The 26,589-nt window shown below is 44.3% G+C and overlaps 1 protein-coding gene across 4 annotated transcripts in view; it reads right to left on the minus strand.

The window, feature by feature from the left end:
* Tpo (thyroid peroxidase) overlaps positions 1-26,385 on the minus strand; it is a 78,326-nt gene extending 51,941 nt beyond the window's left edge. For 3 of the 4 annotated variants that reach the window (XR_003950045.1, XR_872405.2, XM_011243856.2), the window contains exons 1-5: positions 25,945-26,385; positions 25,202-25,302; positions 18,641-18,725; positions 12,805-12,956; positions 10,214-10,346 (exon numbers count right to left, since the gene is read on the minus strand). Coding sequence is in view for 2 of the 4 variants with exons in the window: in XM_011243856.2 (XP_011242158.1) it covers positions 10,214-10,346; positions 12,805-12,956; positions 18,641-18,725; positions 25,202-25,295 (464 nt within the window). In the remaining 2 variants the exon portion in view is untranslated. The remainder of the gene's footprint in view (positions 1-10,213; positions 10,347-12,804; positions 12,957-18,640; positions 18,726-25,201; positions 25,303-25,944) is intronic. The other variant, NM_009417.3, reaches the window with a different exon arrangement.
* Between the last annotated feature and the right edge of the window lie 204 nt (positions 26,386-26,589).

Here is a 26,589-nt window from a genome sequence, read left to right on the forward strand (position 1 = left end):
AATTGCTTTGAACTAAGAATGAGCCCTATCACCAAGGCTGAAGGAGGATTTTTCTACACTCAAACTGACCTGTGATTTTATTCTTTGGTCCAAACAGAACTAGGTAAAAATATATTTCAGGCCCACATTAAGGCAAATGTGAATTGATCAATCTTTACTGATTTCCCAAGCTGCCTCTAAGTATGTCAGGGACAGCACCTCTAAGCCAAAGGGTATAATTAAATACTGTTTGGCACATTTTTCTCCAGAAGCTGAGAAATTGAAATATTAATGATTGGCTACTAATCCCAATGAAAAGCAGATGTTTTTCAAGCCTTGTTTAAGTAGAACCACCACCTGGCTTTTGTTGTTTTATGATAGTCCAGTACATGTTTGGTTTTGATATAGTCTCATGTAGCCTAGTCTGGCTTTGAATTGACGATGGATGACCTTGAATTTCTGATCCTCCTGCCTCTACCTCTCTAGTAGTGGGATTACAAGCATGTGTTAACCATGTTCATATACAATGTATGTGGTGTTGACACTTGAAGTCAAGGCTTTGTGCATGCTAGGCAAGAACACTACAAACTGTGCGGCTTCTTTGGCTTTAATAAGTGATTTTAATGAAAGCTCATTTGTAGGTTCATTTTCTTGTATATCTCAAAAAGAATTTTTGTAATAAACTTCTGTTAGTGACTACAAGTTCACATGTCTAGGATTTCCCCAGACCCTTTTACTGAAGAGGGGGAAGTGGCCACTTCTGCCTACCTCTTGCCCCATAACAGGGAACTGTGCTCAGTGACTTAATCTGCGTCCTGGAAATTGGAGGGATAGGTCAGAAAGGTGCAGAAGGGCAGAGCAGAGTTTCGGAGTTAAAGGTGGGTGGGTGACTACTGTTCACGGCCTGAGAGGTCACAAAGAGAGGAATTTGACATAGAAACGCCTGAGATTTTGACTTTTAAAACTGTAACCTTCATTCCTTCCAGGGAAGCCAGTAGGCTGACCCCAGAGCCTCACCTCTCCTTTTGCTCCCCCAGACTCAATGCCCCAATCTGACTCCCAGCTCTGTAACTGAATCTAAGGCCTGCTGCAGTCTCCCTTTCCTCTCTGATCCCATCCCCAACAGATCCGGACTATCTTTTTCTCCAACTTCTCTGTCCCCAACTCATCCTAGCAACCAGGCCTCTAAGCCAGCAGGTACTCCCTGGAAACACAGCAGCTGAGCAGTACAGGGAAACAAGTAACACAAATGCGGACCTAATCCACCTGTCTTTCCCTTGAAACTCAATCCCCAACTCTCTCTCAGAACTCTGAGACAGAGCACCTGACGCAGCCTTCCCTGCCCCTGCTCACATCCCCTGTGGACCCCACAGAACTTTCCCTCCTAATCTCCCTCTGGCCATCCTTTGTTTTATCTCAATCCCTAACTCCAGCAGGCTCTCCCTGCAAACCCACAGACCACTCCTGCCAGGAAAACAGGTAGGCTGACTGCCGATCCGTTCTATCTTCTCCCAGTCCTGCCGATCCAATCCTCCAGCTTCACCCCCAGCTCGATTCTATCGATTCTTAGAGCAAACCTGAAGTGAACTCTCGTCACTCTCTACCTCTATCCCAAGATAAGTAGCTCATGGCGGAACACTTTGCTCTCCTCACCACTGTGAACCCCTTACAACCCCTAGCCTTAGGACTAACCCTCAATTCCCACTTCCCAGAAACGCATTTTTCCTGGAACCTACAGTGGCCACACCTACCATGTACACATAAAAGTTTCTAGCAGACCACACACAGCCAAAACACACTTTCCTAAAATTCTGAGTAAAAACAGAAACCAAGGAACAAAACACCCACTCAACAAGGACAAGACCAGGTATCAGCACCTAGAACAATACTTTTCCCAACCCGATGCCTAGACACCAGTGTAAAAACACAATCAGTACCAGTCAGGACTGACAGTCTTTACCAACTCAGCAGCTCTATGACAGCAGGCTCTAAGAGCTGAGGCGCAGGAAAAAATAAATAAATAAAACCACCTTTTAAAAGCCTGTATAAAATGAGGTTTCTAAAAGTAGAAATAAAGAAATCCCTTAAAGAAATCCAGGAAACACCACAGTGGAAGGAAATAAATGAAATTGTTCAAGACCTGTGAAAAGAAATAGAATCAATAAAAAACAAAACAAGCACTGAAAAGTCCCCAAATTGAGAGAATTTTGGAAATAAAAAAAAGAAATGAGGAATTTGAATAGGAACTGCAGAGGCAAGCTTCACCAATAGAACATAAGAGATGGGAGACAGAATCTCAGGTATTGAAGGTACAATAGAAGAAATTAGTTATATCAATCAAAGAAAATGTCAAAGCTAAAAAAAACCCTCCTAGCACAAAACATCCAGGAAACCTGCAACACCATGAAAGGACCAACTAAGTATAATAGGAAGAAAGGAAAGAAAAGAAACCCAGGTCAAGGCTCAGAAAATATTTCTAACAAAATCATTGAAGAAAATTTTCCAAACCTAAAGGAGAAAGCATTACGGAATACCAAATAGATTGGACCAGAAAGGAAAGTCCCCTTGGCACATAATAATCAGAACACTAAACCTACAGGACAAAGAAAGCATAGTAAAAATTGCAAAGGAGAAAGACCAAGTAACATAAAGGCAGATCTGTCTTCTCAATGGAGGCTCTAAAAGCCAGAAGGGCCTGGAGAGATATGCTGCAGACTCTAAGAGACCACAGATGCCAGCCCAGCCTAATGTACTCAACAAAACTTTCAATTCCCAGAGGTGGAAAAAAAATAAACCATTCCCTGGTAAAACCAAATTTAAGCAGGATTTATCTACAAATCCAGCCCTACAGATTGTGTTAGAAGGAAAACTCCCATGTAGGGAGGTTACCTATGACTTAATGAACCAGTGTCCTCTATTTTTGGGCAGTCTGGTAAACTATCAGTTTGCCATTTTGCTCCAGAAATCCCTGGTCTCCACAACCTGAGCTTTGGGGTTATAGATGGGCTGCCCTGTGCACCTGACATCTACACGGACTCTGGGGACCCAATTGATCCCCTGTGCAGAAAGCAATTTACAAGCTGAGCAGTCTCCCTAGCCCATGTTAGTGATTTTAAAGATCTTTTGGAGTATTTCAACATTTGTTTTATTCCTTACTCTCACTCTTGTGGATAGACTTTGTAACCCTTTCTTTGTCTGAGATGCTCTGCAGATAAAACGGGGATTGGTTATGCATTACAAAGAACTGCTTGAAATGGCCCTGGAGGGGAAAGGCTTCATTGTTTACAAGTCTGCATTGTTTACAAGTCTGCTGCTTCACCTAAGAACATTCCAGGAGGACTACTTAGTAACAGGCCAATGCTCCAAAGAGACTTGATAATTTTTGTACGTCTGGAGAGACAGCAAGCGGAAAACAATTCTACTATTAATATACTTCGTTGACATCTAGCCCACCAGTTGGCTTAATTTGGAGTACTGCTTTTAATTAGCAACACGAAGGCAGCCAGCCTTTTGCACAGATTTGTTACAGTCAGCTGTTCCTTACTGTAACTCCACAAAGTACATCTCTCAGAGGCCTTATTTCACCCAGTCAAACTAACATGTTTATACAACCTTGCTGTGAGTTCTTTTTTCCACCTGATGGCTTTTATATTTCAGAATCCCACTAAGAGGTCTTAGGTGCTCAAGAACACTGTTGTGAACACACAGTATATCGCTGAACCTGGACAGTTAGGATCAGCTGCTTAACGGGACCCCAGATGGACATTATTGAATGCCTCTCGTTGGCTCTGGACCACATAAACACCCACGAGCATGTGCTGAACGAGCCTTCATCCTTAGTGGAGTCGCTGTATCATACTGCACTCATCGTCAGCTCTTCCTTTATTAGGCTTGGGTTCATGGCGGCCATTCAAACATGCTGGCAGCAGCGTGAACAGAAACAGTTCTGAAAGTGATTTTCCAGGGAGTGGTACCTGTTCTCCCATCAGAGCTCCAGTGACTGGACTTAGGCATCAGGTATTGTAGTCACCTCAGTATTCCACATTCTAACAAGAAAGATGCTCTTAGACTTCCAGCTCAACAGGGAAGCTGCTGTGCTGGGAGATACCATTTGGTTGTCTTTCTGGCCATTTACTCAGCACAAACACATAGGAGAAACAACAGAATAGCCCTGGGTCATATATAAGATTAGCTTTTTTTCTCACTTCTACGGGCATGCACTAAGGTAGAATTATATGGAATGAGGAAGGTGACTGCTTTGCATGAGACAGGCACACAGAACTGCTCAGCACACCTCAGTAGTCATGTGGTCCCAGAGTGACCCAAGGGGGTTCACTATACTTCTAAAAGCTGGTCTGGAGGAATGAAGAAACTTAGTTTTTGATTTGGGGGTGGGGGGAACCTCTGACAAGAGCTGCATCACTGGAGACAGCTAAACCATCCCGGAAGTGGGCTTGTCATTGCTGTGGTCAGTGAAACATGTTGGGACCTCTCAGATGGAAATGTGCTTTTCTATACCTTCTTCAAGAGTTTAAATTTTTCTCTTCTGGAGCCACTGTACCCATGTCTGAGAGTACTACCGGATACCAGCACCAACTTCTCCCTTTCCTTTAAGGTTAATGAGTTTGATTGGGGCTCACTGATACCCCACATAATCCAGAAGATTGTTTTGATTTGGAATATCTAGTTTGCACCTTGTTAAGTGACATCTTCCCTTTTGAATCTTAAAGTATGACTTGGACTCTGCATGGGTTCATGTCTGTAACAGCTATTGTGTGAAGCAGCAAAACTATCAATGCATAGACTTCCCCCAAAGGAGATGAGTGTGTTAATTTCTCTCAGGAAAGCTTAAAAAAGTATCACAATTTCATGAATTATGTTAAAACCCAAATGATAAAAGTAGGGACTAAAGGTACCTGTGAATTTGTGCCCAGAAGACATGCATCTGGGGAAAAGACTTACTGTGCACGTAGATTCCCAGAAATCACCAGGCCTCCCCCAGAGCGTCATACCTGTTGCTAGCTAGTCCTTCTGGAATGGTCTTAATTGAAACTGTTAGTTATCAGGAATTCGATTATTTCACAATGTGTTTGGAAACCAAACTCCAAGTTTCATTTAACTATCAGGGAATGACTATAGAAACCTCTATAACAAATTGCATTCCGTGTGCAGATGGAGTTGGGAGTTCTTCTGGAAACAGAAACACAACAATTACATTTCTGTTTCAGAGTCTGCCATTTCCCCTAGGAATTATTTCTATGTCTTTAGACTCGATTACACAGAAGTGTCCCTCAGGAAGAGGAGTGAGTACAGATTAGCCTGCAGGGAAGAAGCTGGCATGCTGGTCCTCAGTAGGATTCGTCCTCTGCAGACCATGACACATGTCTGTCTTTGAGTGGGAGGCACGATTATTTGGGCTAAGGTTAGACTCCCCTGAGTCAACTGTGGTAAGGCAGTAATAAGACCACAAGGTCATCAGGACACATTAGGGCTTTCCACAGGCTGAAAAGCCTGCTTTAACTCTGAGATGCAGGAATACTCTGAGAACAGGCATGTCACCTGCTTTCTGTGAGAGCCTTCCAGAATTGTTCTCCTTGGAAAAGCATGGTGAGTTACATTCTAAGGCTCTAGTCTGGGGCAAAGAACAAAGAATTTAGATGCAGAAGAGTCACTTTATGGTGACAGACATAGCAATTATCACTAGGCTCCAGAAGACACATATGATTGGTAGGGTGAGTCACATTCTCATCTGTGTCCTTTTCCAGAGGCCTTGGGCATGATCTCACAGGTTTGGGATGCATGCTCTGCCCTATCCTGTCCTCATCTGCTTCCATGCTAATTGGAAGGGTCACACTTGCCCATCAAGGGCCAAGCTTTGGATCCCAGGCTGTCCTCTAAGGAGTACCACACAATCTGCATCCACCTGCAGGGGAGGGCTCTTGCTCCCACACTTGGTGTTCCTTCACTTCTTCTAGAGCTTCACATGCCCCTTCTTTTCCATTTAGTTCCTTAAGTAGAAGACAGCCCTTGGAGGTAGGTGGGCATCTCTCCTTATAGGGTGTCGTGGACGATATAAAGCAGAGAAAGCCAAACAGCAGCAAGCTCTCATGGACATGGGTTGTTGTTTAATCTATTTCTGTTAGAAGGGCTGGCCTCACTTGAACTCTCTGGGGTCTCTCATGCCCCTTCTATGTTCTGGGAGGCACTTTTTTTTTCACACAGTATTTGTAACACAATTTATCTGTTTCAACCAGACAATATGTTTAAGTCTTGAGGCCAGAGACATGGCTCTGGACCATCTCATACTTGGGATTCCACCATAGTGCCAAGCATGTATGAGCAGGATGTTCACACATCTTGCTCACCATCTTTACCTGTTCTGCTATGGCCTTTTCTTCACCCTTCAGTGTGAGTCCCCTGCCCATTGAGGTACATCAAAGGCTTCAGTATTTAGTTGGATCTTAGCTTGCTTTCCTTATTCCAGACTCTTTCCTGGAGACTGTTTTAAAAACACGACAGAACATCCATGCTTTCTACTGCTAGGTTCCCAAACCCAACCAACATGGGGTTGGGTATAGGAAGCAGATGTGGTTCTACAAATCCTGGCTGTCAAAAACAGTCATCACTTTGTTAGGACTTCACAAATAGAGCTGAAGGCTCCAGCTTACAGGGAAAGGCTCAATAATAAGATTACAGCAAGGGTGAGAGAAAAAGCCTACATGGGTAAATAAAACACCCAGGTCTGAGAAACAGTTCTGAAAGGCAACTGTTGGATCGAAGGGCTGAGAATTTATCCATCTTCTTAGTCTCAGGATCCCTCTAAGCAGGCAATTCTAAGTCTCTAACACCCACTCACAGGGAAGTTGTGTGTGGGTGGGCCCAGCCTTTTTCCCTTTGCATTCCTGCACGTGATAGAGTTTTCAGTTCCTTGGGATACAGGTTTGTGGTATACGCTCCTTTGTAAGTAGTACTTAGCGCTGTGCTTTCAGGGAAGGAAACAGTGGCCAGGGAGAGAAATTGCTCCTGCAGCCAAGTTGTGACAACCAAAGCAGCTCTACCAAGGGAATGGTTGATGCTCAGCAGAGCTTCAGCTGGGAGGTGGAGGAGACAATGGCAGTAGGGCAGTCACCTGGTGTTTTCTAGAGGCCAACAGCAATCAGATCAGCAAGAACCAATGATCCAAATCAGAATCATGTTTATAGGTGGTGGTGACTGGGGAAAGCACTCTGCTTTGTCCCATTCCTCACAGCCACCTGACTTTAACTCCTTGAGTAGAAAAAGTCAAACCCACCCCACCTCCAAAAAAAAAATTAAATTAGAAAAATCTGGGCAGTGATTGGTGGTACACACCTTTAATCCCAGCACTTGGGAGGCAGAGGCAGGCAGATTTCTGAGTTCAAGGCCAGCCTGGTCTACAGAGTGAGTTCCAGGACAGCCAGGGCTATACAGAGAAACCCTGTCTTGAAAAACAAAAACAAAAACAAAAACAAAAGAAAAGAAAAAAGAAAAAGCCAATGTCCAGGTGGCTATTCTTTGATAGTAAGATCCACATTGGCTCCTAGCATATGACCGAAGTCTCTGTTTCTGTTGCATTCTGTCTTTCTAGTAGGGTTACGACCTCTGGGATCAGCTGTATACCCCTCTTCTCATAATTATCAGAGTTCAGCAATAAACTTTCACATACATGAGGTTCCTTGGCTCAGGATAAGGCACTAACACAGTTCAGCATGTAAACAACAATGTCTTAAATACACTGAACATCATTTATATAGACACACACAAAGCTCCCCTTAGCTCCCACTACAAATGTCACAGAAATTACCAAACAAGGAACCTACGGGTAAGATGATGGATTAGAAGCCCACTCTGATGGTTAGTGTTGATCATCAATCTGATAGAACTTAGCATCATCTGGTAGATATCTGTGCATGCTTATATTGATATGGGAAGGTGCATGTTAATTGTGTGTGAGCCTATTCCTTTGGTAGGGGATCCTTGACTATATAAAGTAGAGAAAGCCAGCCAAGCAGCAACCACTGATCAGTGCTTTCTTTCATGACCAGGGATACAATGTGAGCAGCTGCTTTGTGATCCTGTCCCACTGACTTCTCCACAATGACATAGCCCAGATCTGTACGTCAGAATAAACCCTCTCTCCCTTCAGTTTTTGTCAGGGTATTTTACCATCACAGCAGGAAAAGAAACTAAGACAACCTCAGTGTGACCCACAGAAAGAAAATACCCAGGATAATAAGCGGTAGTCACTATTCTAACAAGAGCTTAAAAATGAGGGGATATGCCAGGTAAAGTCCCTAAGGGTAGGATCATGAAGTTTTTGCCAAGGCTAGTGGGAATTCCAGAGAGATCTCTCATGTATACACAGTGGGAACGCTGGGCTGGAGAAAAACAGACAAGGTTGTATAACAGCAACCAGGGGTTGGATATATAGCAGCGAGACACACAACCAGCTCTGAAGATAGAGGCTGGCGTGTGCCTAAAGCCAAGGCTCACTGGAAATCTGGAGAGAAGGGCTCAGGAAGGAAGCATCCTGCTGTTGCCTGGGTAAGTGGTGACCTCGGAGCTGAGGCACACTGCTGAACTCAGGATAAATGTGCCAAAAGCAAGACAACAGAAGCAGCTTGATCTCAAACTACATGGTGATTGCAGAAGTCAACTCTGATAGAGGTAGCCAGGGTCCTGGGAAGAGGGACCTGCCCAGTTGAAAAGGTAGACAGTAGTGTGAAGTAGTACACCTTGGACATAGACAGTCAAGACCATCTAGTACATTTGGAAACTACCTAACACCAGTCTATTTTGATGGTTGGAAGAACCCAAGAAAGAGCTGTAATCTTCTGGGAGCTGAGCAGAAAGAATCCCAGAAGAGATTTGTCAGAGTGTATGCAGTGTCTCCCCTTAAGGGTGTCACTTCCCACAGATAGTATCCCTTACCCATGCCCACTCCACACACTTCTTGGATGCTCTTTTAACTCCACCCAGCCTTGATATGCAGCACTTGTGTAGAATCAAGGCAGGGTTATGCACCCCTGAGTATATATGAGTCCAAGATTAGGAGAGGGTAAAGAGAAGGGTAAAAATGGAGAAACATGAAGGAAATAGTCAAAGCATTGATATAACTATCTGTCTGGACTAGGTGGGATGCCCCCCAAGAATAGACTGAGCTAGAATCTTGCTTTGAAGTTGGGTGAGGACAAGAGGTGTAAATTAATAACAATTAAGTTTATTCCCATCTAGCTTCAAATGAATGCGACCCAAACTATGATTTATTTATTAGGCTCTGTGTAATTACTTGGGGATTACCCCAATCTAATTCTCTTAACACTAGGCTGGCTCCTTTCCCAACTGTGTTCCCCAGACACTTGCTGTTTGCATGTTCCTGGGTTATTTCTGCTGCAGTGGTCTGGTGTCCTGGGGAGGCATTTCACTTGGGCAGGTGCTGCTGGTCCATCATCGCTAATGGAGACCTCCTGTTCTCCCTGCCTTCCCCCTTCTGTACACCCTCTCTCTTTCTCCTTTTTCCTTCTCCTAGCTGTTCCAATGTGCAACTCCTGCCCAGTAATTCAAACTCCACCTCTCTCGATTTCCCGAAGTAATTGGCTGATGCCAGTTTTGTTTAACCAATAGTTTTAAATTGGGGAGTAAGGTTTACACAACAAAGGCTTGTGTATATGGGAAATTGCTCTATCTTGAGGCAACCAGATCTTTTCGTACAGAATTTAGCATATGAATACGAACAGAATCAGACCAACCCCTAACAAAGAGGAAAGGGGCATTGTGATGGTTTGTGTCTAAGAGGGCACATACATAAAGGGAAGCAAGAGCTACATGCCACAAAGGGTGATGCCCTTCAAATTGTTCCTTCAGTCAGGTTTGTGGGAGGAAGCAGGTGGTCTTGGTAACATACTAGAGGCAGTAGGAGATTTGGAGAAATCCAAGATGGTAAGTATCTGGCTTGGGATACTAGGTGATTGTAATCCATTCTGGGAATTTAGAAAGTAAGAGTGAGACAGAACAGCAAACGTTCTCCTCTGACACCTCTATGTGGGTATAGCACAGCATGAGGGTAGCAATGGCAGAGAGCTGGAGTGTGAGCTAATGGGACACACAGAGAGGTGGATGGCCACAGTTCATGAATCTAGAGCCCACTTTGCAGTGACTTGTGGTTATGAACAAGTCTTGAGAGGCTCATGATGAATAGAGGGTCTTCACACAGTACCTATTGTTGCACGCCCCTGTGATGGGCCGGTACTTATTTGCCAGGCAGGTGTCAGGACATCTTGGTGGCAGCATGAAAGGCAAGCATCCTGACAGGTTGGCAATTGTGCCCAGAATGTCTGCTGATAAGGCATCTGTATAAACAAGACAGACCAGAATTGAAGTTAGATTCAGTTGGTTCTTCCTCCCAGCCCCATGCTCCCAGAAATAAGACTCAGACTCAAAATATATTTACAAATACCTTGGCCATATAGCTAGGCTCTTCTCTGACTAGAATGAATTTAAAATATCTCGTTTATTTTAACCTACATTCTGCTATGGGGCTGGTTATCTATGCTCAGGTACCATCTGTCCATCTCCTCATATCTCCCTGGGCTTATCTTCCTGCGCTTGGCTCTATTCTTGAATCTTCACCTTCTGGATGTCCCACTTCCCATTTCCTGCCTGTGCTATAGGCCGTAGACTTTTTAATTGACAGGCGATGCAACCATACAATACATAAGATATTCTCTCTACAGACCAGACTCTGTGTGACATCTGTACCCGACAGAATATCTTTCCAATCAGCCATAGCCACAACATCTAAGTCAGGGCTTCCTGTACAGCCTCAGTCACTGTTCTGAGAAAACCTGCCATCTCCCTCTTAGTCAAATGCCTCTTCATTCAGTCCCCTTAAGCATCTTCACTGCTAGGAGTGTGTGTGGGATGTGTGCGGGTATGGGGGTGATTGTTTACCTTATTGCTTCATGATGATTCTGCAAAGCAACCTAACACCCATTTGGCTCTAAGAAGACAAGCCAGCAGGCTACTCCTCAAAGTTATTTCCCATCTCACAAGACCCATCACCGGGACCAACCTGTTATATCGGTACAAGACATTCCCATCTCACAATTACCCAGGAGAGCACTAAGGCGGGATGTGTATCTTCCCGTAGGAACCCACCTTGGTTGAGCTTGCTTATAGCATTCATTCCTTCGGCTATAAAAAGCCTTTATTTTTTTCTTCCCATTGATTTCTCTAGGTTAGCACCTCTGAATGCAGTCTCTTTTGTTTATATTTACTGTTTTTCTTCCCAGTTCTGTCACTGTTTATGCTATTCAACAAATCAAGGTTAAAGAAACTCAAAGATGACCCTATAAAACAGTGATGAATGTACACTAATGAAATTGAGATTCTCACTGGAAAACACAACCAAAAGGAATGCATCCTATTTTCAGATAGAAGAAAAATGGAGCAAGCATCTCAGCCGTGAGTTCTCCACACCTGTCCTTACCGAGCAACCCGACAGTGGGTCAGCTGTATAAAGGCCATGTGCTCCTTATTGGCTAGAGCACAGCAAATCAAGTCCTGTAAAGAGACCGAACTTTTGCTGGTCAACAAACCAATGTTCAGGAACAACTTGGTGCAGCTACCCAGTGCACTTACTGTTTGTTTATGCAGGCGTGGCAGGAAGTCTATTTGGATTGGCTGTTTATGCAGGCGTGGCAGGAAGTCTATTTGGATTGGCTGTTTATGCAGGCATGGCAGGAAGTCTATTTGGATTGGCTGTTTAGGCAGGCGTGGCAGAAAGTCTATTTGGATCAGCTTACCTTCCTTATATCTTAAATGCTACAGAGTGGCTAAGTCTATAATGTAAATAACTTTAACATATCCTTTAGGGTATTTTACATTATCAATTTCACATTATGGCCTGTCTTTGCAATGCTTTCTCCCTGGGCTGAGAGCCCTAAGATACGGAAGCAGGAGCCAGTAGACTCCCATCCTGAGGACAGGTCACCCTACCATCACTTCTACCACTGTCTAAGCTGATGTCACTCCTGGATAGGGACCAAATGGACTTAGAAAGGTCTTTCAACTATGTGGTCTGAAATGAAACCTTTTTTCAGAGTGACTTTATGGGTTGCTGTACGAGTTGAACTTAACTATTCAGTGTAGGATCGGAGAATTGTGATTAATACTGGCTTGAAGTGAGTTCATCTCATCAGGCAAAGCAGCACCAGATTAATTTAAGAGATCAAATAGCTCACAACACTGCACTGGAAATAAATCTCACTGAGGTCGTTAAATAGAAAGCTTATTTTTGAGTGTGGCACCATAGAAGTTATGATACATCTTTGGACTGGATCCACTTTTGCTTCAGCATCTCAGGTCCTCAGAGGCTGTAATCTGGCTTCTGCTTTCTTCAAATGTACTCTACTGTGGCTACCGTGTGAACTGTCAGAAACTGCAGACTAGTCTCATTGTTGGGAAGCCCATGGGGTGTTATTCCTTGGGTAACAGACTAAGTCAGAATGTCCCGGTTACAAACTGGGAAGTTGAGGTCCCTGTCCAGTCCTCTGCTTGCTGTGACAAGACACAACCTGAATGAATGTCTCCCCAGAAAGCCCTTATGAGTGAATGTGTTCCCCATGTTTCACTAGGTGGGAAGGCTACAGAAAAATTCCCAGTGTGTTTTAGAACATCAATTAGAGCATGTTTAGCTGTTTCTCCAAATAGTATTTGAATAGGAGAGAGACTGTATATCACAGAATCAAAAAATAAGAATCTATGAATGGATTTAAGCAGAGGCGGAGGAGGCATGCGGCTGCTTACCCGTGGAGAACTGTGACTGTTCACGTTTCATGACTTGTATTGATGTTTCCATAATCTCTGCTGCTCGGGAAATAGCCCCACTGGTGGACTCGGGCAGCTTAAAGAAAGAGAGAAGCTGGGCTGGAGAAAGGACTTCCCTTTTCTTGAGGTTTCTAGAGCATAAGGAGTCACAAGTTAAATGGGGATTGAGAGGCAGCTCAGTTTGCAAATGTACTTGATGAATAAGCATGCAAGTACTTATATCTTATCTCTAGAAAGATCTGGGCGTAGTGTAAGTTTCTGTAAGCCCAGTGCTGGGGAGATAGAGACAGGTAGCATTCTTGGGTACCTTGCAGCATATCCTTACTGGTGAGCCTCAGGTTCCAATGAGAGATCAAGTCTCAAAGTACAAGAAGTTGACTTCTGGCTTCTTCATGCATTTACATATGAATCTGAAGACACACATTTCTTCCATCCAGCCTCTATCACTAACACATTTACCACATATACATACACACACAGTAAATCAACAGACCATTTATTAAGTGACTCCATATACCAGACCATGAACTATGGGCTACAGCTCTGAGCCACAGAAGTGTGGGGCTCAGTAAAAAAGGATAGAACACAACTAGAGAATAGTAATACTGGGTGTGGAAGAATATGGCCAATATTTTCTCTTAAAAATATCCATATCTCAAGTACCTTGATTCTTTTTAGCAGTTTTTTTTTTGGTTCTCACCATAACCTGGGTCAGGTGGTCATTGCAGGGCAGAGTCTCAGCTGGAACAGAGAGGATCACTAAATCCTCCAGATTCTGACCTCTGAAGATCTGAGGCCAAGCAGAGCCCAGAAGCTGTCACCAATGTCCCTTTCTTGCTGTCAACTCTCCCTGATGGACCCAGGTTTACATCACTGTGGCTTTAGGGAAAGCAGCTCTCTTTTCAGTTTTGTCATACTGTGAATAAATGGAATGTTATACTTTCCATGTCTTAGTAATAGCCTAAACTGCATGCTGCTCTCTGAGCATGTCATGTCTCAGGGGTTTCACTGCAGTTATGTCACACTGTAGCTTGAAAACGTGATGAGATCCTGCCTGCTCTTACCACAGGACAAAACCAGTTACTTCAGGTGATAGACGGCGTCTGTTGTAATCCTTTCTATATCTGTGTGTCTATCCAAACAACATGCCGCACACCCCAAGATATACAATACAAAGGAAACTTAATAACCTCAAGACATAAATAACGTAATTATGCCAATTATGTAGACGAGGAAGTTAACACTTAGCTCATGTAAGTTGCGTAGCTTCTGCAAGGTAGACATGAGTGACAGCAACAAGACTGAGATACAGACACACCTAACTCACATAGATTGGAAATAAGTGACTCAGTTCTCCAGTGTCCACGACATGAAATGTGACATGTCAAATGTTCATATTTTCCACATGCCCACATATCAGTAAAAGATCCAATGACATCCTGAGCCTTGAGAAGACTTAGGTTCTGGTTGTGAACCATAAGATGAACTGGTCAAAGCTTCATGGGAACTGGCAGAGGGCAGAAGACCCTAGTTCAGAGGTGGAGGTCATTCTCCCTCACTAGTAGCAGGACTATGTCCTCCTAAGTGCCAGAAGTGCCAGTGGTAGACAGAAGCGTGGCCCGTAAAGATAGATACATATTTTTAAAGTATATTTGGTCAGAGGATGTTGCTAACAGAGAAAATGTCATGTTCTAATGTTAGTATTGTGAGCACTTCCTCTAACATTCCTCTTTGTAAACAGGCAAATTTTTGGGTGTAGGGTGATTTGTCTTCCCTCTTAGTGGTTGATAAATTCTCCCTTGTTGCTCTAGCTGCTTTGAGGAAAGACTGTCAGATTAACAGCTTGAACACCACAGACACTTCATCAAAGTCCGCAGCTTTGCTAATCATCCTGGCTCCTCAAAGTTGTCCATCCCAGGCTGTTGGCTGCCATGAGCCTTGCTGAACGTTTTCTATCTCATTAGAGGGGCACATCTCCTATCTCATTGAACTGGCACTGGGGCAAAGCCACAATCGGTTCAAAACACAAGCCTTGATGGCTGTGATTGGTGCTAGTATTGAGGTGGAGTTGAGAAGCCAGGAGCCTGACTGCCGAGGAAGCAGCTGACCAGTTTGAGAGCAGCTTGGCAGGAAGAAGAAATCAGATGGAAAGATGAAAAGGTGATGAGGCAGTAGAGAGCCGAGATGAAGGAAGGACAAGCTGTAAGATATCAGAGAAGAGAACCTGTAGGCCCTGGTTGCTGGAATATTCTCATAGAACTGTCAATTCCTTAGAGTCAAGGGTCTCAAACTCTAGGCTGAAGGCTGTGATATTAGTCCCTGCCAAAGGCTAAATGTTTAAAACTCCAGGCCTGGTAGAGACATTTGTAGGGCTTAGGGCCCCAATACCTGAGACTCACAGGGACTATGACACTAAAGGGTGACACTTACTGTTGCTTCTACAAGCTTACAACTGTAGCTCATTGCTGCCAAACAGGGAAATAGAATCCACTAGAGATCTGCAGAGCTTCTTGGGTATCCAGGAGTCCTATCTGGATACAGCAAGTGAAACCTTGGCTGGCTGATCAGTGATGCCAGTACCCTGCCCTGTCTGATGCGGACAGTCACTGGAGACTGGCTGGCCTGGTGCCTAGACCCCTGGACTGGACATTCTAGTCCTCATAGCTTGCTGATGGTAGTGGTCATTACTATGGATCAATGCCCATATCTTCCTCTGGTTTGTCCCCTTGGCTATCACACAGCTCTTCAAGAGGACTGGTCCTCCCTGCTGTTCACCTCCCTTCCGTAGCCAGCCTGCCCTATGCTCTGATCTTCGGGGCTTGGTGAGGCGTTTATCGATTGCCCAGTCAGCTGTCCCTCTGCTGCTCTCCCCAGGGAGGTGCAGAACAGACTGCTCTAACCGTTAAACCTCCGATTACAGTGAAGATCTGCAGCCATTTTGTCGGGAGTACACTCCAGCTGCAGGGAGTGGGAAGGTGTTAAATGAGAGGTGTGTGTCCTTCTCTTTGCAGAAAGATATCGATTATATACTCCCATTTCGGGAACTTTGTGTTTAGCTGGCTCAGCATTCCTCATGTGACAAGCCAAGGAGGGGAGCCAGGTGTCAGATTTATGTTCCCTTTAGTCCCCCGGGTGTTTGCGGAGTGGAGAATGCAGAGCCACAGTGCTGTCCTCAATAAGTCATCCTATGCCCTTTGCTTCTCAACCTGCTGCCAGGCAGAACCTAGAATATCTCAGTGTCAGCACACCGAGATGACATCACAGATCTGAGCACAGATAATCCAGATGAGTATATCCTGGAGCCCGTGGGCAACCATGAATCAGGAACTGACTTAGAATGCTGGAAGGGAACAGATTTGCAGCTCCAGGAGGTGGTAAGGATGTGATCCTGGTACTTTGAGTTGCCTCGAGCTTCCCACGTCGTCCCCAGACCCGCTGCCTCTCAGCAGAGAAAAGATAAAGTAGTCGATCTACATTCTGGGAGGGAGGGAGGGAGGGAGGGAGGGAGGGAGGGAGGGAGGGAGGGAGGGAGGGGTGTGGGACTGTGGACTGTGCCGGGAAACTTGGTAAGGTAGAGCAGGTCTGCGACTCTGGCTCTCAGTACCCACCTGAGACAGTAGGCACCTTCCTGCTCCCTGCCAGGTTCCTGACCTGGAACACATGCCTACATTCTCCATGTTGTTCCTGTAGCCCAACACTGAGTTCTCCATGCTAAGGAGGTACCTAGAGACCCTGAGGGTTTAGCCAAATAAGCTCCCTTCCCTGGACACTCCTCCCTGCCAAAGGTGTTTAATCTCTGGTCCACCCTGAGAAGTTGATACACACCCATTTTCCATTGGGGAACATTCAATAAATGGTATGGATAAACATGGATTGTCTTTTTCATTGAAACTGCTATGGGGAGCATGGAGGAGGCCTTTGCCTACAGAGCCGCATCCTAAGTCCCATAGAAGGCCTCACTGCAGCTACTTTCCTTAATGAGTTAAACCAGAGTTCCCCATTTCCCCAGCCCTGGGTTTGTCTTTGTCCTCAGCCCTCAGGCCCCAACAGTCCTGACCTCGTTGCAGGCATATGGACCTACGATCCTTCATTCCAGACTCTTCTATGTGACCCCTAAGTGGCAACTGGCTTTCCGAGAGTCAGGGAACCACAACTTTGGCTTGACACATCTTAGACTGCATTCTCCACCCGGAGTGGTGTCTCAGAGCTTTCCTAAAGCCCAGCCCCTACAGCATCAGTGGTATGGGGAGATGCAGTCAAACACTCCCCATGTTTTGCCTGCCAAAGCAACCCCACTGGGGGGAAAGAAGGGGAGGAGTAGCCAGGACAATGGGAGATAGATAGATAGATAGATAGATAGATAGATAGATAGATAGATAGATAGATAGAAGACCACCTAATGAATATATGGATATAAGTTTTGCTCTGCTGATGCACAAGTGAACGTTTGAGCTAGGAAATCTCATCTCCTTGGTCGGCTGAGGATTCTTGGTTTGAGAGAGCAGAAGAGTTGGTGACTTCACCCCTTCAGGTCCAGAAAGGGCTACTGAGTGTAACTGGTTCCCAAGATGTGCTAGGAGCTACTTCCTAGGTGGCCCATCCATGACTGAAAGCAGGTCTTATTCACACTTGTCAGCTTTTAGACTTGGCTCTACTTCCTGCTGCAGAAGCACAGACTGCAGATCACAGGCAAGGCTGCCATGATGCTGGTGTAGCCTTATGCTTCTTCCTCCCCAAATGGTGCAGTCATGGGGTCCCATGTCATCAGCTGTAGGCCCTGGACTGAGGTTGACATCATGAAACTCTTAGGTTTATGCAATTTCCTGCCACCTCTCCCACCTCCAGTGGGTAACTCCTCTAGCTTTAAGACTCCAGGAGCATTCCACACGACTGAAAACTCTTTCTTCTCTAATGATTCCTATCAGTTCATCTGCTCAGAGAATATTGTTTCCTCTTTCACCTTCAAATTTTTTTTAAATAGCCAGATAACAATTTGTCTCTAACTAATGTCGAATAGTGGAACAATTTTTACTTGGAATAATAGAAATTTGAAGTAAATCAGAAGATGTCAGGTAATAATTTGTACCTTGAGAGAGGCTGTAACTTTTCACCAATTTCCAATAAAATAAGTTTGTGAAGATGTAAACCTAGTATGTTTTTGATGCTTTCTGGACAGCGAATGAGACACCATGATGCCATGAGCAATGGTGTCTGTCACATATTTAAAAGTGTGATGACAGGGACTGGAGACATGGCTCAGAGTGTAGGCCACTGACTTCTCTTTTAGAGAACTCAGATTAGATCCCCAGCAGCCACTCAGTGGTCTATAACTGTCTGTAAATGCAGCTTTAGGGGAGCTGATGCTCTCTGATGCTCATTGCATGTACATCAATCTTAGACATGCATGTGGGCAACACATGCACATACAGCGCTAGAAAACATTTTTAAAATTAAAAACTAGTATGTAAAGTCAATTATTTTGGGAAACAGTGATGAGCAGGTTAAGGCTCTGGTTCTATGCTTGAGGTAGTGTCATGTTGACATTGCAGTGGCTAGGCACCAAGCCTGTGTGCACAGCACCCCCTTCTCTGTAAAGTGCCCTAAGGTTATTCCTGTCCAAGCTTCAGGCTCTGTCATCATGGCACCTTGGACTGTGATTAGACCTCCAGATTTTGATTTTTGTTTTCTCTGAGCAAAGTTGTGAGAGTGAGCACTGTGGCCAATCACAGTGGAGCTATGGATACTCTCACATGAGCTTTAATGCCTCAGTTGCAAAAGGACGTCATGGTGAACACAGTCACTCACTGTCACTCACCTTTTCATGGTGTTGTAGACTGCATGGTCCACCATGAGCTGGCTCGTTTCCACAGCACTGATAACATGGGACTTCATGGTCTTCCCTAGGATATAAAACACGGCACCATAAAAACAGACCCCCCAGTGCAGCAACTCTGCCAGCTTTAGCTTTCTTCCTCAAGGGCAGATGGGTGCAGTGAAAGTCATGTGGTCTTGAGAAATGATCAGCTTATTGGAACTCTTGAGCATTAACATCTATGTGAAAATGAAAAATATTGTGTAAAAGCAAACTAAATAACGGCATATTTCAGAAATTGTATCAATGAGAGAGCTTTGCAACATTTAGCCCCCGACAGAATCTGGCTTTGATACTTGATGCAAGAAGAAACAACATGACAGGAAGCTGTTGGAGAGTCTGAGGCCCTTAAGATCATAAGTTCCCGAGACCACACAGTATGTCTACTCAGTTTCCTTCTGAATCTATGTTGCTGTATCCAAATCTCATTTCCATTCCTGAAGTCAGCTGGGTTCTGAATTTCCCAGCTGGGAAAAACCCTCTTTCTCTAGACTGGGTGGGCCAGTCTGGCCTTCTAGCAGGGAGGCTGTACGTGTGGGCTCTAGAGTCAGGATACTGGGCCATTGCTGAGTGATGTTGGTGTGGCTCTCCCTGCTCTTATGGATTGCAGGCCAATTTTGTCCACAAGGGCGGTTGGAGCAGAGCTACCAAGCACACATTGGGTGGGAGTGAGGGGGCTCTGCAATTATGTATGGTAATTGACCACACTGGGGCCAGCTGTCAGTAAGCAGATCAACTTTACTTAGGGTGATAGAAAGCTTACAAGGTTTTGAGGGACCGAGGGTAGGAGTATCTAGGATAGGCAAATGTCATTGGCTGGGAGCGTAGGGCACCAGGGCGTGGGGAAGCATTTCAGGAATCTCAGGTGCTGGCTGAAACAGGTTTTGTCAGAAGAAATGAAATTGGTCTTATGAACTCATTGAGGCTCTGTGACATTCCTCAGGTAGAGATAGGCATGGAGACCTAGAATTCTCTCAACAAGTGCAGGGAAGGAGAACACCCACTACTGAAGGGACATTATCTCCCCTAATGTGACAAGCCCAGCAACTATCTGGTCATGATGGACTTTGTCCTTAATGAGCAGTTTCACCACAGCTGGAATGCGACATCCTGCTCAGTGCTCTTACTGTGAGCATGTTATTTCTTCTCTCTGTTTATAAACACATTGCAGGGCTCTCTGTGATAGGCCTGTTGAGTTCAGAGGGCCAGAAGATGCTGGATCTCTTGTCTATGGTCCTATTTGCCCCAGCCTTGGTTCTTGACTTCTCTTCTCTTCCTCCTCTATGACATCTTTGCTTAATTTGGCTTTTATTTCTGGCTATCCTCCTCCAAATATTCATCTTCAACTTGAACTACTTCTGTCCCCACTAGTATTCATGGCCTCTGTCATGATTTCAATAACAATGGTACCTATAGGCTCATCTCTTTGAATGCTTGGCTCAATTAGTGGAACTATTTGGAAGGATTAGGAGATATGTTCTTGTTGGAATAGGTGTGGCCTTGTTGGAAGAGATGTGTCACTGGGGGTAGGTGTAAATGTATCAAAAGCCCACAATAGGATCAGTCTGCTGCCCCCCGCCCTTCGTGAACGTCTGTTTCTCTCTCTCTGCCTGGAGCCTACGGGTCAGGATGCAAAGCTCTCAATGCCATGCCTATCTGCCCACCATGATCATCTTAGACTAACTCTCTAAAACTGTAAAACAAGTCCCCAATTAAATGTTTTATTTTTATAGGCATTGCCTTGGTCGTCGTCTCTCTTTGCAGCAACAGTACAATGACTAAGATAGTCTTTGACATGTTGTCTGGAGTCAAGTGGAGTTGGGGACCCTTGAAAATGTGTGTCTTTTCCTTTCACTGCCTTAATGCCTTTTGGAAAGTTCTGTACACCCCCATTGCTGAGTGGGAAAAGTTATGTCTCAGACAACTCACTTCTTTTTTTGTTCTTGCTGTAAGTCAGGTGGCTTTCTAAATATAGACATGCTGGGTTGTGCCTCCCCTCACAACACAAAGACCCTGATGTCCACAGAGTGAAAACCACACTCCTTTCCATGGACTGTTAAGATCCTCGAAATCTACAAGGATACGGTTTAATTGTCAAAGCTCTAGGTATGGTAGCTTGATTCCCCCTTACTTTAAAATGTATTGCCATCCGGCACTAAAAAAATGGATTAGTGTATATAGGAACACTCACTGCATAAGCGTTAGAACCTCAGCTCAGATCCCATTATCCAGGAAGAGAGTTTGACATGGCTGCATGCACCTTTTACTGCAATACTGCACAGAGCAGGGATAGAAAGATTACTGAGGCTTATTGGCTGCCAGTCTAACTTCAGGTTCGGTAATCAAAACTGTCTTAGGGTAATAATGTAGAGAGTGATAGAGTAGGAACCCCGATACCCTCTTCTGGCCTCTATACACATGCACATGGGCAGAAGCACCCTTACACACCCGTGTCCACTCCCTCCATCCCCTCAAGTGTCTACTTAAATTATCCAACTCATTCCCTCTTTCTTAGCAGAATAAAGACCCTCTGAGTGGGATACAGCCGAACGAAACAGGATCAGTTCTTCACTGTGTGCCCTGTGCACTATGAGCCTTAGGGTGCTTGACTACATAGTCTTTACCTATTTGGTACCCAGGTGGAGGTTGAACTTAGTAGAAGCATTATGTGAGAGCTAAATGCTTGTGTAGAACAATTACCTATGGAGAAAAATTCTGTGTGTGTCTGTGTATATGTGTGAGTGTGTGTGTGTGTGTGTGTTTGTGTGTGCGCGCGCGCACATGCATATGTGAGTGTCATGTGCATTTCTGGGGAATAGTAGCTGCCAGTGAACTAATATCCTATTATTGACCAATATTAAGCTGATATTTAAATTATCACGATCATGTATTGCTTATGCTTCCATTTTGCCCAACTTTAAAGAAAGGTTGATTATTTCAAATTTTATCTTTGAACTAAAGATTTTTCTGTTGAAAAATTTCCCACAGAAACACTTCTCCTCTGTGATCTTCTAAACTCTCTGTGGAGCCGGATAGATTTTAAATTAATTATGTTTGGGATGACTAGAGGTGTCTCATTCATCCGCATCAGAGGAGAGCATCTTCTCTTCTGCCCATCTTCCCTCAACTTTCTGGGGCCGAATGAATTAGACAGGCAAAGGAAGGATAAACAAGAGAAAACTGGCTGCCAGCAGACCTTGGTCTGTGTGCTGACTTCTCAGGGGAGCTGCTGGGGCAGACACTTGGCGAGGAAGGAAAGAAAGAAGGGAAAGAGAAGGGTTGTTTCTTACTAGGGAACAAGCTTCAAATAGGCAGATAAATGGGGACTGCCTCCTGGCCACTGGCTGGCAGCTGTGTTGTTAATGTGGGTTCCTGGAAGTGTGTGGCTGCCTAGAGACCTGGAGTCTCCTTTCATTCTTCCTGGTAGGGAGTGGGGAGATACTCTGCAATGGATTTCTTGACCAGCAGGGGGAAACAGAGTGCTTCTCTAAGACCTGTGGCATTCTTTTGCATCTCAAGATCTACCCAGCAGGCAGGTGGCCAGGCTATCTCGGACTTGTGGTTGAGGCTAGAGTCAATGATCCTAAGAATTTCAACTTGGTCTCTTCTGTTTGTCTAGAACAGAAATCCAAATTCTAGAGAGTAACATGACTTATTCCCTGTCCCGGCTTTCTATGTGTATGTCCTGAAAGTGCCATCTGCTCTGGGAGGCACACTGGCCTCTAGAATCCCACCTCTTGCATATTCATAACTGGAATGCAAGAAGCCATTATACATGAAGATACCGTATGCCAGGACAAAGAAACAGGCTACATACTTCCAGACATGTTCACAAATACAAAGCAAAAGAAGTGAAAGAAAGCCAATGTCTTCCTGTCCAAAGCCACAGAGGCCCCAGGCTCCCACGTGCTGCCCTTGGCTGACTCTGGTCACCTGGGATTCACTCAGCGTTCTGTGTGGATCGTGTTTTGATGATCTCTGTTTTCAGAAATCTGGTGAACTGGAACAGAGCTGGCCAGCTTTCCTTTTAGACTCCCCCACTAGGCTGGCTTCCCAATCTCAGGATTTGCAGGCAGCTTTCCTGCTCACGCTGTTCATTTGCATCTTATTTTCTTTTCACAGCTACAACGAGCCGCTGAGTTCGCCATAAAGATAATTTCACATGGATCTTAATTTTGCACAAACACTGGAAGCCCATCTCAGTCTGTTGAGAGGAATACGCAGTGCTTCATGGAGCATGTGCTACAGAGGGTTGTCAAGAGAGGCTACGAGCAAAGTTTTCCTAGATTTATAATGGTCATGGGTATACTTTAGGAGAAAATGAAACCTTTTTTTCATTTTCAGTAGTTTATTACTGAATTTCCAGGTGCCGAGGTTTCTTTTCCTCTGTGCTTTGAGGCATCTGGCTTTGCATAGTAAGTGTGTGTGTGTGTGTGTGTGTGTGTGTGTGTGTGTGTGTTGTCCCCTATAGCTTTGCTTCTCAAAGTGTCATTGATGTCCCCCAAATGCACAAAGTCATCTGCATTCTCATTTTCCAAGTATATTTAATTTTGGTTGTAGTGAAATAGATCATATGAAAACTGTGTTTCAAATACATTTTACTGGTGAATATTTACTGTTTCAAAGGCACTGTTTACTTTTCAGCTGATAAACGTTCTTATATTAAAGAATAGAAAATTGAACCATTGTGAAGCAATTTCTATTTCAGAGTCTTGCAAAGTCCAGGCTGAGTTCACTCAAATGTGCTATACATCTGATGCTAGCCTTGTTCGCATGATCCTCCTGCCTCAGGTGGGATCACAGGGGCGCTACGACCCCAAGCAGAAGTAGAAGGGTAGGAGTAGTGATTTTGATGATTTTAAAAAAATTATTAACTCTAGGGCCTCACACATGCCCAGCAAGTCCTCCCTGATTCCAGACTGAAGGTACAGCCAAAGCTGACCTTGACATTGTGATTCTCCTGTTTCATCCTCTCCCATGTTTGCCAACCAATGTGTGGCATCACTACCAGCAGATTTTCTACCTAAGAAATTTATAGAGTAGATGGATAAGAAGCCAGCTTAAAAATATCCCAATGAATGGTAAAATACACTCTAAAGTGCACTATCATTATAGAAGTCATGTTGTACATTATTATATACTATTAAAATGTAAGCAAAAGAGTTGTCACTATTACAGATTTGTAAATCATGCTTTTTATCCCAACACTCTGGAGGCAGCGGTAGAAGCAGGAAGATCTATATGTTCTGCATGGTGATTTCCAGCGCTATGGGGATTACATACTGAAACCCTGTTTCAAGGACAAAACAAACACTCTGTGGGCAGAGTTACAGATGTTCCATATCCTCATTTTGTAAAATAATATCATTTCAAAACTTTAAAGCCACACTGTGCAGATGTTTTTGTGAACAGCTCACAGGTGCAATATCGAGTTCTTGACTAGACTCGACCTCTATCTTTTCAGTCTTGCTTTATTCCTCTAGGGTCTCGATAGCTATTGAACAAAAGGAAAAAGTGATTTATTTCCTTCGGTGTGCTGAACACCTGTCATGTTCCAGATGTTAGAAGGATTGGTACAAATGGGGATACTTAGGTTTTCTTGGAGATTTAAAAGGAGAACCCCTCTTGTTTTCTTTAGTTGTCATGGAAACACAATTCCCAAGTTATTAATGCTCACCAGGAATACCTGTAGTGGTAGTCAGACTTGGAAGGGGAGTGACATGCCCATCAGAAGAAGTGCTTTATAGAGTAGACAGTGCTGATACCCAGAAGGAAAGATGGAAGGATGCTTTCTTTAGGAGCTCCTGAGCCTGGGAAGGCAGCAGGGTGACTGCAGTACAGTCATGATGTTCAGACAGAAAATTTAAACAGCATGTAGCTCCTAGCAGGAAGTAGGTCTGAATGTAGAAGAGGTTGCTAAGGCCCAATGGCTGGGCTGTATCTAAGAGACTGGAGGCAGCAAGTGGCCCTTCTCCAGCATCCTGCCACCAGGAAGCTTGCTTCAGGGTGACTACTTGTGTTTTCTTCCCTTCTTTTTCCAGGTTCCTTTCTTTTCCTTCCCTCCCCTCCCATCCCCTTCCCCCTCTGTCCCTTCATTCTATCCTTTGTTTTTCTTCTTTATAGCAAAGAATGATTATGTTAATCCATATATTTCAGTAGCTTTCTTACTATAATTTCCCATACAACTCAACCAAAACCTAGCTATACCAGAGATATTTAACTTGAGATGATTTTCTAACAAAGAAACAAAAATTGTCACAACCTTTTAAAAGATATATGTACAGATAAAATGGAAATGATTTATTCTATAATAATGGAAAAATCAGTTCTTTTAAAGGAGGAATTATAATTTAATCCTTCTAAACTGAAGAATTACATTATTCTTTTTGACAAGCACAAAAGGGTCTTTAACTGATCCTCAGCAACCGCACTGACATGTTTGGTTTGTTGAGTGTGAAAAACAACTTTACAAGACTAAAAGATCCCACATCATTTGTTACTTACCACACAAGATGTCTCTGCTTCTCAGGATAAAAGAGAGGAAAATTACAGTTCCCATAACCACCAGCATTATTGCCATAGCTCCAAGTGTTCTCATTCTAGAGCTGAAGTGGTGGAAGAGATAATCAGATAGTCAGCAGAGTACTGTGGGATGTACCATAAATACCCAGGCCTCTCAGGTGGGTCCTCCTAAGTCCAAGGCTGTCACTTTAGGATACTGAACCATCTTCAGAACCAGGAAGACACACTGTCAACCTGTAGTGCTAAACAGACCTGGTCCCCAATTCATCAGAAAGGTGTAACTAGAGAATGGGAAATCTCTCTCTTCAAACACATCTATGTGAAGCGAATAGCTAACATGAAGAATTCAGCACTTATAATAAGTAAGTCCCTGGCAGTGGCTGCATCTTTTATGGCACGAGGATTTTAATGACATGATTTCAGACGAAACAAGATCCAAAATGGATCACATCCACTTTCTAACTTTTTGTTTTCTTAGTCTTGGACATTGAGATTCTTGAATCCTTGACTTTGTAGGAACATCCTGAGATGAACACATCATAGTAAATATGGGTCTGTAGGTGCCCTAGCACACCTGAACTGAAGGAATAGGAACGGGTACCACCAGGCTTTGTTAGGGAGAGCACCTATTTGCCACACTGCCCAATAATGGTCTCCCATAGACAATTTTACACGTTTAATGATAGATTTCTCTCAGAAATGGGGAAAATAAAAAGTTTTACAACCTGAACGTTTTCCTTTTCTCAGCAGCGGAAGAAGCAGGATGTGCACCGCTGGGTGTGTTCTCTGTGGTCTTAACTTCTGAAATGTGAATCTGGATGATTTTCTGGGGACTTGATCTCCCTGTATAAATGGACTCTGTGCTCTGATGCCCACTCAAGCTTCTGGTGGGAGTGGCTCCATTCTATGTTTGTTTAGTATTGTGTTTCTGCCAAGTGCTTGTGTGTCCTGGGTGGTCAGGAAAAAAGTGCCACTCCTAGAGGACATTCAGTCCCCCTGACCTAGAAAGACAGAGAGGTTCCATATCCCTTATTGCTAGGAGTCTTAGCTAGGGTCACCCCCATAGGTTCCTGGGAGTTTCTCTTGTCCAACGTTTCAAGTTCATCCTAGAAAGGCCTCCCCTCCACCAGTTCTCTCCCTCTGACCTCCTCATACTTGATCTATATTCTCCTCTTAACACCTCTCCCACCCAGATCCCTCCCTCCATCTAGTCCAGGTGCCTCCTGTAGGAGGCAAGACTTTCAATAGAGGGATGGAGATACCAACCCATCCACAAAACCTTTGACCCACAATTTGTCCTGCCACAAGATGGCCAAGATAAAGACAGAGCAGAAATTGAGGGAATGGTCAACTAACGACTGGCCACACTT

The sequence above is a fragment of the Mus musculus genome, chromosome 12 (genome assembly GCF_000001635.26).
Source record: "Mus musculus strain C57BL/6J chromosome 12, GRCm38.p6 C57BL/6J".
Lineage (NCBI taxonomy): Eukaryota > Metazoa > Chordata > Mammalia > Rodentia > Muridae > Mus > Mus musculus.